General features: G+C 45.1%; 1 protein-coding gene across 4 annotated transcripts in view; it reads left to right on the top strand.

Moving 5' to 3' along the window:
• AFAP1 (actin filament associated protein 1) overlaps window positions 1-12,604 on the top strand; it is a 205,291-nt gene that overhangs the window by 80,759 nt on the left and 111,928 nt on the right. For all 4 annotated transcript variants that reach the window (XM_090035527.1, XM_090035529.1, XM_090035528.1 and 1 more), the window contains one exon: window positions 6,643-6,771. In XM_090035527.1, coding sequence (XP_089891653.1) covers window positions 6,645-6,771 — 127 coding nt within the window. In that variant the 5' untranslated portion in view covers window positions 6,643-6,644. Of the gene's footprint in view, window positions 1-6,642; window positions 6,772-12,604 lie in introns of those variants that run through there.

Here is a 12,604-nt window from a genome sequence, read left to right on the forward strand (position 1 = left end):
GAATTCAGTGGATTCTTGAATGGTGGTATATTCTTGCATTCAGTAGTACATCTTCTATTCAGTGGATTCAAGAGTGGGCCCACAGCTTTCTGTAGCAGTCTGCAGATCAGCAGTGCCTCCTCTTAGGGAGAACCAGCACAATATTATTTCAAGGGACTGATCTGCTCTCATCTGTCACATAGAATTGATGCATAGACTTTCCCTTTCAGAAGGGAAAAGAAAAGAGTTCCAGACCTAACTTGATGAACAGCCACCTCAAAAAGTATGATGGGCTTAAGTAAGGAGCCTACAAGAAATGGGAGAAAAGGACTAACATAGAAAGATATGTTTTGATGTCACAAAGTACACAGATCAAATGAGACTTGCCAAAAGTCAAGCTGAGTTAGACTTTCAAAAAATATTTAAAAAGTAGCAAAGGTTCTTCAGCTATATAAATTCTAAAAAAGCAAAGAAAGAAGACCTAGGGCTGTTTTACAGTAAGGATGTCATAAAGAGAATACAGATATGTCCCAAAAACTAAAGGAATGCTTCGTCTACATTTTCAGTAGGAATAATGCTGTTGAACATGGGGCCCAGGGCAGGTTTGCTCTTGAGAATAAGGATATGGAAGTTACTACGTCCAAGATGGAAACAAAACTAGGAGCCTAATACAGGAGTTTCAAATATACGGCCTATAGAGCTGTGTAATCCAGCCCATGGATCTCTGGACTGATCCTACACGCTGCATAAGGCATTTGCCGGTCCTGGCCCTACACACTGCTTGTGGCACATGGGCTGAACCTGGCACTGTGCATGCTGCACACAGTAGGGGAGGCTCAGTCTGTGATGCGCTGCATGCAGTGTTTGTGCCAAACCAGCTCTGTATGCTGGCTCTGGGTCTAGTCTGGCCTGGCCATGCCAAGGACAAGGAGATCCAGCAGGGCACTGCATGCAGCATGTGCCAGCCTTGGGGCTCACTCTGCATGCAGACTGGACCCAGTGCTGTATGCCATACAGGGGGTCAGTCTCAATCCAGCCCACAGACAAGCCCAGTGACCGTCATCCAGCTCATGGAGCCAGATGAGTGTGACACCTGTGACCAAATACGTTCAGTTAATTCAGTGGATTAGAGTCTCTATGTCTGATGTCTGAAGTAACTGGCACATGAAATCCCAGGTTCAGCAGCATGAACTTGCAATAAGATGATTGAATCAGTACCATATGACTAAATAATGGCGAACAGATCTTTATTTATGAAGGGGGCAAGATTAACTTGGGCCCTACATACCTAAGGGACTGCCTTCTCCCTTATGGCCCTTAATGATCCGTAAGGTCAATCAAGAGTAGACTCCTGCAAATTGCCATCAGTGTGCCAAGTTGGGACACGTGGGAATTTGTTCCTAGTGGTTATTCCTTTGGTGGGGAGAAGTGGCAGTGCTGCAAGGGGGAGCTGTGGCTCCAGCTCCATCAGTGGTGCAGGCCCAGTTGGAAGCAGCCCTTGCTTGATGCTAAACTCTATTAAAGCAGCCTCTTGCTGCCAAGTGTTGCCAACCTCTGCTCTGTTGGCTTTTACTAGTTATTTTGTTCTCTTGTCCATTTGTTTTATAAGTTGTTTTGCTCCCTTCTGCAAGCCAGCCTGAGCCATTGGGAATGGCAGCGTAAAAATTAATAAATAATTTGCAGACTCATTAACTTCACTTTAGTAGTATGCAAGACCTTAGAACTAAATTTGAAGCAGAGAGTAATCAAAGCCAGAGAAGTAAATGGAGAATAGGATAAAATACAACGTGAGTTTATGATGCCATCGCACCAAACTAACACTGTATCTTTGAGATGCTAATTTTCTAGAGATAGCAAGTATGAGAATAACTAATTCTTATTTAAACTGGGTTTACATGGAAATTGTAAAATGGGTAAGGTACTGACTAATGGGAAAGTAACATTGGGTTTTATTCGATGAGAAAGTATCGGGCTGGAGACAGGTTTTTGGTTGAATGCCTCAGGATCAGTGTTTGGGCAGATCTTGATTAATATTTTCATTAAGAGTCTTAGCAGAAAAAGTGTAAATGTGTAAAATGCTTTCTACTAACTCAAAGTTGGAGGGTGTTGTCAACGGAAGAGGAAGACTGAAGTACATACAGGATGATCTGCATGAACTTGATGGCTAACAATAGTACTGGTATGAAAGTTAATAGTATAGAGTACAAGATCATACCCTTAAAAAAAATAACATATATTTCGGCAATTAGATACGAGCTCATCTTTTGGGAGACTGAGGACGTGACAGACCTGGATGAATTAGTTGATCACCAGAGTGATATGGCTGTGGGGAAAAAAAGCAAAGGCAGTTCCCAGGTATTTTCCAGCAGAGATAGGCATGCAATCATTTCATTGTGCAAGGCTCTGGAGAGAGCTCATTTGGAATAGCATGGGCATTCAAGTCACCTGTATTCAAAAAAGATTAATTTAAACTGGAATATGACCAGAGAAGATGCACCAGGATAATGGAGAGCTTGCTGTGTTCACTAGGGCACCCTTGGGGGAACCAGGAGAAATGGCCTCAAAGTCCCAGAAGACCATTTCAGGCTCAACATTAGGAAAAACTTCTTCCAGTCTGGGGTGTCCAGACTGTGGAATAAGTTCCTTCCAGAGGTGGTACAATCACCTACCCTGGAAATTTTCAAGAGGAGACTAGATAGTCACCTTGCTGGGGTCACCTGACCCCAGTTGTCTTTCTTGCATGGTGCAGGGGGGCTAGACCCAGTGATTTTCTTATGTCCCTTCCAACCTTACAGTCTATGAATCTATGAATAAAGCAGACTAAAAGACATGGCCTAATCAGTTTAGCAAAATGAAGGCTGATAGTGGACATGATCGCTGTCTTATATATACAACAGAGGAGTAAACACCGTAGAGGGAAAAGAACTATTTGAGCTACAAGAAAATTTTGGAAGAGGAAGAAGTAGGCATGAACTGGTCATGAATAAATTCTGGATGTCAAACAAAAGTAGTTTCCTAGTTATCAGATTATGAATAGGAATGCTAGGGACAAAAAAATTGAACTAGTTTTAAGAAGGCATTTGAATAGTTTCTGTGAGAAATTATGAGAGCTAGTAGGGAGAAGGCCTGTACGAAGCAGCTAGCATTTTCTTCAGGTTTGGATTCGGCCAATTCAGGGGCAGCAGTTCCTAGTTTCTTAGTTAGTCGGGTAGGAAGGGACCTGAGCAGGTCATCAAGTCTGACCCCCTGCCATGACAGGAAAGAGTACTGGGGTCAAGTGAACCCAGCAAGTTGTTTATCCAGCCTCCTCTTAAAGACCCCCAGGGTAGGAGCCAGCACCACTTCTCTTGCAAGTTGGTTCCAGATCCTAGCCGCCATGACCGTGAAGTAGCGCCTCCTGATGTCTAGCCTGAATTTACCCTCCGCTAGCTTTTGACTGTTATTACTTGTCACTCCTGGTAGTACTCGGGGGAACAGGGACTCCCCCGATGCCTGCTGGTCCCCTCTGACTAGTTTGTATCAGGCCACTAGATCCCCCCTCAGCCTTCTCTTGTGGAGGCTGAACAGGTTCAGGTCCCGTAGCCTCTCCTCATAGGGCCTGCCCTGCTGCCCCCAATCATGCGGATGGCCCTCCTCTGGACCCTCTCCATGTTGTCCACATCCCTCCTGAAGTGCAGCGCGCAGAACTGGACACAGTACTCCAGCTGCGGCCTGACCAGCGCTGCATAGAGGGGGAGCAAGACCTCCCTGGACCTGTTAGTAATGCCCCTGTTGATGTAGGACGGTGCGGTTGGCTCTGCCTATTGCTTCATCACACTGGCGAGTCGTATTCATCCTGGAATCAGTCATGACTCCAAGATCCATCTCTGCCTCTGTGCTGCCGAGAGGGTCAGCCCCTAACCTATAACCATAATGCTGGTTCCCTCTCCCCAGGTGCAGCACCCTGCACTTGTCCTTGTTGAACTGCATCCTGTTCAGATCCGCCCACTTCTCTAACCTATCCAGGTCTGCCTGGATGCAGTCCCTGCCTGCCGGTGTATTCACTTTACCCCACAGCTTGGTGTCATCTGCGAACTTGAACAGGGTGCTCTCCACACCCTTGTCCAGGTCACTAATGAAGATATTGAACAGCACTGGCCCAAGGACTGAGCCCCGGGGGACTGTGCTGCCCACACCCTCCCAGGTCGACATCGACCTGTCCACCACCACCCTCTGGTTTGCCACCCATGTGACCATGCATTTGTCAGTGCCGCAGTCCCTCAGCTTGCCCACCAGAATTGGGTTGGACGCTGTGTCGAAGGCCTTCTGGAAGTCCAAGAAGATGACATCAACATCCTCCTTCCCATCTAAGCTCTTTGTTACCTGGTCATAGAAAGTGACCAAGTTAATCAGGCAGGATTGGCCTTGCACGAACCCATGCTGGTTGTGCCTCAACATCATTTCCCCTGCAGGGCTCTCACAAATGTGGCCCTTGATAATTTTTTCAAAGACCTTGGACCTGCCTGAGGTGCATCTGTGGATGCATGACAAGGTACAGTTGGCTTTCCTGACCGTGTGCCCACACTGTCAGCCCATTTTCATATTGGCCTCAATAATGACTCCAAGATCCTTTTCTGCCTCTGCACTGATGAGAAGGGAGTTCCCTAACCTGTAGGTATGGTGCTGGTTCTTCCTCCCCATGTGCATCACCTTGTATTTGTCAGTGTTGATACCCATCCTATTCTCATCTGCCCACCTCTGTAACCTGTCTAGGTCCAATTGTAGCCTATTCCTTCCTTCTAGCGTTCCCACTTCTCCCCACAGTTGCTGTCCCGAATTGATTTGTCCAGATCTGATTTGAAGATTTGGCCACCACCAAATGGCCATATCTCCAAATCAAACAGGCCCCATCCCACACATGCTGTCCCAGCCCCGTCAATGGCTGCCCCACCCAGCTCTAACTCCTGGCTCTTAAAAAATAAAAAAAAAAAAAGCTTGAGACTCCCCAGCTGCTGCTGGGGGATTGTGGGGTGGAGAAGGGGAGGTGATACCTGCTGTCCCCCACTGCTCCGTGCTGCATGGGGAGCTCTGTCATGAGCCCCCATCCTCTGCTGTTCAAAAAATAAATTAAAAAAAAAAAGCCCCCACTCACCAGCCCCCACCATGGCCCCTCCCCATTTCCCCAGCCCCACTCTACTCCCTACTTACCAGAATGGAGTCCGGGTCCGGGTTCAGCTCCCTGTGGTGGTAAGCGGGGCTGCCTGAATCTCCGAAGCTCTCCGAGTATTTTTCGAATCGATTCAGACCTCTTTATTGGTCTCCTGATTCAATTCAAATTTAGAGATTCAGCCACTGAATCAGGCCAGATCTCCTCCGAATTGAATCAGTACCTGAAGCTTTGCACAGCTCCAGTAGGGAGCAGCAAAAGATACTGACAACAGAGGCAGGTTGTATGCAAGGGCAAGAGGATGAAAATCATATGGATAGGTAAGGTGACAGTCTAAATCAGATTTCTTCTATCACACAAACAGTACAGTTCAGTTAGTTTAAAAAAATTAAAAGTAAAGCCATCACTAGTGTAAAGTTCTGGGTTTTATTTTTGCATGTATAACATTGAGATGGAAGCAAAAGTAATTAAAGTAAAAGGTGCTGTCAATCGCAAAATAAATATTGAGCTAGTTTACAAAATATCCATTAGTAGTAATTGGTTTTCATTTTTTTTTTCATTTTCAAATGTTATGCATGTTACACAGTCACCTTAAAATGCATAATAGTGTTCCAAAAACACACGTCCTGCGTCAGGAGAAGAAATCTGTTCCACTCGGGATTTGCATGGCTTCCTCTTTCTGGCGGTGGGTAGCCTCATATACCTCAAAGGAACATAAATATGGGACAAAACTTGCCTGCAGGCAGCCAATAGGAAATGTTAGGAATGGGGGAATGGGTGAACTCCTGTATCTAACTTGGCAGGAAGATGATTTCCATTATGTCAGGACATGGCTTGCTCAGAGGTAGACATCTAGACAAACCAGCTTGCGTGCCTGGAACGGGAAGGGGACCTGCCCACCTTTTGCCCAGTATTTTTGTGATTAGGGCACTTAACTAGAAAATGGGAGATCTGTGTTTTATATCCCACTTATCCTAACAGGGTTTCAACCCACATCTCCACTTTTTCACAAAAGTGCCCTGTAATCACTAGGTGATTGCTAGGTAGGATTGATTGCATGCTCTTTGAAGCTGGCCCACTGGACAACCAAAAATGAAACATGAATGTGCCAGAAAGAGAGCAAGCAAGAGAAAGTATGACTATTATTTATGAGGTAGGTTCTCCTTGTGGAGAATAATCCTGAGTTTGGGGACCCCCCTGCTCCTAGCATTGTTTATGCATTGCATCCAATGCCCGTTTAATGAAAAATGCATGAACGGTACAAGGGAACAGAGGACAGAAAGTGTGAGAGAGAAATGAGAGTGGATGTTCTCTTATATACATACATAATCATTCTGTGCTGATGGCTACAAATGTATGAGTACTCACTAATTTGTCTGATTGATGGATGCAGTATGTTTCCAGGTAAATTTAATATAGACAGGATTAAACATGCAAAAAACCAGACAGCAGTTTAAATGCAAGAGGAGTAAGTCTGCCCTTCATGTTTACAAAGTTTAATTTTTCTTGTTTTTCAGCCATGGAAGAGTTAATAGTTGAGCTGCGTCTGTTTCTTGAACTTTTGGACCATGAATATCTAACATCCACTGTCAGAGAGAAAAAGGCAGTAATAACTAACATTCTCCTGAGGATACAGTCATCAAAAGGTCAGTGCTGGAGACTTGTTGCTTGCAGAATGGGAAGAATTAGCTTGTGCTCAACGAGACAAGGTTTTTTTTTCCTTTCCCCCCAGAAGCCAAATTGAAGCAAACATAGACAAACAAGGAAAAACTAAATGTAACTTTGCTAAGTGTTTTCCTTATGTTAAACAATAAAATGGGATAATGGGCAGGACCTAGCCTACTGAACATATGTTCCACCCTATGAATATAAACATAATCTAACCACAAATTCATTTTACTTTACATGGTGCCAACTAGCGTGTTTTGTGATCTGTGAATTTAGCAGTTACTTTATTTCATTTGTGGCTGTGCCTGCAATTAGTGGTAATGTTGAAAAGTAGTATTACATTATGGAGCACTGACAGCAGCCTGCTGCCATTATACATTTTTTGGCTTTCCAGATCTCCTCCACCTTGCTTTACCTAGAAACAAGCCAATCTCAGTGATATTTTTCATGGTACTCTCTGCAAGGCTAATGTTGCCCCATCTCCCTCTCCCCCACAGGAAATGTTGGGGAGGAAAACAAAAGGGAACCAGAAAGGAATTTTGAGTAATGGTGTTGTTGGATTTTTTTTTAAATGTTGCCACTTAAATAAATCTTTCGTGTCAGCACCCCATTTAAAATAACTTCACCAACTTAACTTTGACCCTGATATTTTCAGAAAGCCCATATGCAACAATCAGTGTGTCAAATTATTAGGCTCTTTTGTAAGTCAAGAAATCTACTCTTGTTGAACAGTAGTACATGTTACATTCCTTACTCCGTCAGTTATTGCACATTATAGCTAAAATGCAGTGGTTACATCATTCTTAATTTGTGTCCTTTCATTCATGCCCTAGTCATTATTCTTGCAGCTGGAATAGAAGGACATAAACAGATCATAAAGAGATAAATATATTAAAATTGTACAAAAACAATGCATTTATTTTTGGAGACTCCATTGCAGTACACTTTTGGAGACTTCAACTATGCTAAAGACTAGTTAAAAATATAGAAGAGGTCAAATCCGAAGATGGGATATCAGCAAAGGAAGTTCAAAATATAGGGAACCTCCCAAATGGCAAATGTCCAGGGCTGGTCACCTTTAGCAGCAAGGTCTATACATCTTCTGATGCCTTGCTTATTTCAAATGTTCAGTCTGTCTTGAACAAGAAGATTGCCTAATTTTGCCTGGAAGCCAGCATAGTTATGCTCCTGAAAAAGGATGAAAATCCAATTGACTGTTGATCAGACTAACGAATGCAGTTAATTAGTCTCAAACAATGAAGTATTGGCTACTGGCTTAGGAAATCAGCTGCGTAGCTTTACTTCAGAGAGAGCCACAGATTATAATATTGAATGAATATGAAGCATTATTCATCACATCAAATATATACAAGTGACTTTCTAACTTTAGATGCTGAAAAAAAACGTTATTTGTTCTACTATACAACTCTTACAGTTAGTGCCATGTTGACTACTATTGTGCTTCATATGACTTCCAGTCATGAACCAGCAGATCTAGACAAAGCTCCCAAATGCATTACAGATAGAAGCAGGAGGAACATCAGCCCACCTACTGTCAGCACTGACCTAGTGTTGTTTGTGGATGTATTTAAGTTGGTGGGACTGGAAGAGCTACATCCAAGGATGCCGAAAGAATTAGCCAGTGTCATAGCAGAGCAACTGGCATGGTGGTTTGAGCACTCGTGGTACTCAGGTGAGGTCCCAGAGGACTGGAAAAGGGCCAGTATGGTCCCTATTTTCAAGAAGGGAGGAAGGAGGAGCCGGGTAACTATAGACCAGTTAGTCTTACCTCTATCCTTGGGAAAACCCTTGGAAAAAATTATCAAGGATCACATTTGTAGGAGTCCAGTGGGTAATATAATGCTGAAGGGCAACAAGCACGGGTTCATAGCAGGTGGATCTGTTTCTTTCTATGACCAGGTCACTAAATTCTTAGATGCAGGAGTCGAGGTAGATGTCACCTACTTGGACTTTAAGAAAGCCTTCGACATGGTATCCCATCCTGTTCTTGTAAACAAATTGAATGGCTGTGCCATAGACAATTACACAGTCATGTGGATGGCAAATTGGCTTAAGGGTTGTACTCAGGGAATGATAGTGGACGGATTGGTATCTACCTTAAAAGAGTGGACAGTGGAGTCCCCCAAGCTTTGGTCCTTGGGCCAGTGCTGCTCAATATCTTCATCAGCAACCTGGATGAGGGTGTGGAAAGCACTCTGTCCAAATTTGCAGATGACAGAAAACTATGGGGTAAACACACTGATGGGAAGCAACCAAATCCAGGTGGACCTGAACAGGTTAGAAAAGTGGACAGAGAGCAATGGGATGCAGTTCAACAAGGACAAGTGCAAGGTGCTGCACCTAGGGAGAGGGAATCACCGTCACACCTATAGGCTGGGGGATGACCTTCTCAGCAGCATAGTGGCAGAAAGAGATCTCAAAGTTGTTGTAGACTCCAAGACGAATATGGATTGACAATGTGATGAAGTAATTAGCAGAGCTAACCGCACTTGTCATGCATTGGTAGGTGCATCACAAATAGGTCCAGAGAGGTAATATTTCCCCTCTATGCAGTACTAGTCAGGACGCAATTCAAGAGGAATGTGAACAACTCTGAGAGGGTCCAGAGGAGGGCCACTTGTATGATTGGAAGCCTGCAGGGAAAGCCCTATGAGGAAAGGCAGAGGGACCTGGACCTTTTCAGCCTCTGCAAGAGAAGGCTGAAGCGGGGGGGATCTTGTGGCAGTATACAAATTCACCAGGGGGGTGGGAAATGGGGGGCAGCAGGGAATAGGAAATGCTCTGTGTACCAGAGCACCCCTTGGAATAACCAGGAACATCGGCCACAAGCTGATAGAGAGTAGATTTAGGTTGGACATCAGAAAACTTCTTCGTGTTTAGGATTGCCAGAATCTGGAATGGGCTTCCAACGGAGATGGTGCTGTCCCTTACCTTGGGGGTCTTCAAGAAGAGACTGGATAAGCACCTGGCTGGGATCACATGACCAGAGCACTTTTTTCTGCCACGGGCAGGGGGTCGGACTCAATGATCCACTGAAGTCCCTTCCAATCCTAGCATCCATGAATCTATGAAGCAAGGAGTCAGTCCTGACCTAAAGAGCTTATTATCTCAGACAAGAGCTAACAGGTCAGTAGACAGGGCAGCTCAAAGAAAAAGTCAGACGCTACTGGTTAGTATGGTAGGCAGTCTTATTGTTGTCAAGTTTATGGCCAAGGGCAATCTTAGGGAGAGATCTGAAGGACGATAATGCAGATGTTCTTACATTTAAAGGGAGCTCCTCCTAAGTGGGAGGAACTTGTTTGAAAAAATAGCAATTGAATTGATGATCACTGACAGCCAGTATGAACTGGAGATGGTAATTAACTTGTTGATACTGAGCTTCAGTAGCACCACCTTGCTACCGAGGTTCTTTCTGGTTATGAACTAATGACCATCTAGGATAAATGCAAATATAAATTATAAACAGTCCTGGGAGACGGGACTAAAACCTGGGACTTGCTTGTCTGATAAAAGTGCCTTCATCAGGGGGCTATAGGTATAGATTCATATTCACTTTCGTGCTCTCTCTCTGCTTGTTTTCCTGCTGGTCCCAGAACCCTTGCACTCCTTTTATTTTGTGTGTCAGCTTCAATAGAAGGAATGGAAAGATGCCCAGAATTCAAGAAATTTGTTGACAAATTTTCAACAATTCAGAGAAGAGCCTCAGGAATGACTGAAGGACTGAAATTGTTTTACAGTGAGAGGTTCCAGGAGCTTGTTAAAGATGCTGTGGATGGAAATTGAAAATAGACCAAGTCAATTTAGAAATAAAGCACAAATTCTTACTGGTTAGGGTAATTAATCATTGGAATGATGGCCCAGGTGAAGACTGGCTGTTAAAAGTTCAACATTAAATTCCCCACCAAACTGTTGTTTTGTTTGCTTATGTTCAATGCAGTAAAATAAAGCTATATAACCAAACACAGCAATCATTATATTTGTGGTCATTAAAATAGTGTTATACCTAGCCTGTGCAGATCTGTGAGGACAGTGTGAGACACTTATTAAATTATATCAATGGCCTGGCAGAACTACACTTCACAATCTTTATTACACTTTAAATCTTAGACATCTGAAAAATCAACAGTTTATTTCCATAACTGAAGCAAACCATAGGTAAATTTAAGGATAGTTGGTCAGTAATTATGTGGAAAATGGGAACTGGCTGGATATTCTAGAAGTTCTGGAAATAAACAGAAAAAAATGTATTTTTTTTTAAAGGTGTAGACATTTATGAAGATTTTTTGAGGGGTGATAGTAGCACTTCCCTGAAACACATAAACTGTAACTTTCTTTGAGCTAATTTTAGCTAAATATTTATATATAATAAATAAACACCCCCCGCCAAGAACTCAGTAAACAGCTGTTCACTAGGGCACCCCTTAGAAAGGCCAGGAGCAATGGATACAAACTCCTGGAAGGCCAGTTCAGGCTTAATACCAGGAAAAAATCCTTCACAGGGTGTCCAGAGTGTGGAATAAACTCCCTCCAGAGGTGGTGCCAGTCACCTACCCTGGAAGTCTTCAAGAGGAGACGGGGCAGTCACCTCACTGGCGTCACTTGACCTCAGTTGTCTTTTCTTGCCTACTGGAGGGGGACTGGGTCCGATGATCCACAAGGTCCCTTCCAGCCCCTAACAATCTATGAATCTATGAATGTGGTAAACTATATATATATATATATATATATCTTGAAATTCCCCTTTCGATTTCCCTGCTTCTTGGTTTGAACAAACTGGAGGTTCCAAACAAAAATTCAGTCAACACTGTTTGTTTCACTTTATGAAACCGAGACTTCACTTTCACCCTCCTGGTGCTGCTGCTGCTTAGGGTGGGGCAGGCCTCCGTGCCCCCCAAGGGAGGCTGAATGGACCTGGCTGTGCTGGCGGTGGGGTGGCACGTGCCCGCCTATCCTTCCTGCTCCCCATCCCCACCTCCCTCCGCCACAGCTGGAGTGGAGCTGAGCAGGGTGAAGGTGTATGTGGGCTGCTGGCTGTGGGTTTAGGGCTCTCTGCTCTGCTGCTTTTCCCCTTGGGGTCCCACACTGGCCACGTGCCTCCTGACTGCGCAGCAGCAGGAGGCACACTTGCCACTGCTGCCAAGTGGGCAGGGGTGCATGGCTGGCACAGGGCTCCCAGGGCAAAGGCAGCAAAGCAGAGAGCCCCAAGTCTGCAGTGAGCAGCCTGCATCTGCCTCATGCACAAATCTGGGGGAGCACATACCCCTCATGCCACCCTTGGGGGGTGCACACAGTGATGGGGATGCACCCTCTGGATGAGCCACCTGTGCCTCTGTCCCACTCCCAGCCCCAGCCCCAGATTCCATGCAGCACTCTGGCAGAGCAGCACCCCAGCCCCTGTGCTTCCCACTCCCCCCCTCACCATGGGGGCCTTGATCTGCCCCTCTCCCCCCCAACCCTCCTTCCCCTGCATAGACTTAGCTGCTCTTCATACTGCCTGGCTGTCTTCCTGGCCATGTGTGTATGTATGGCCATACACATGCACACAGCGCCCCCTGCATCTCGATCTGGGCAGCCCCAAACAGGACCCCTTGCAGGCTAAAATGCTGCCTGCCTGCAAGGGAAAACCCACTGTTCGCCACGGAAACCCAAGCACGCAGGAGCCTCCTGGCCCGAGCCCTGTGGGCCTGTACATTAATCCATCTCTGCCAGTCTCAGCCTGGCACACTGCACACAGCACAGGGGACTGGTCTGAGGGGCCAATCTGGACCGGTCCCAGATCCAGCACGCAGG

This window comes from Crocodylus siamensis, chromosome 2, assembly GCF_052110815.1.
Source record: "Crocodylus siamensis isolate JL-2025a chromosome 2, ASM5211081v1, whole genome shotgun sequence".
Taxonomy (NCBI): domain Eukaryota; kingdom Metazoa; phylum Chordata; order Crocodylia; family Crocodylidae; genus Crocodylus; species Crocodylus siamensis.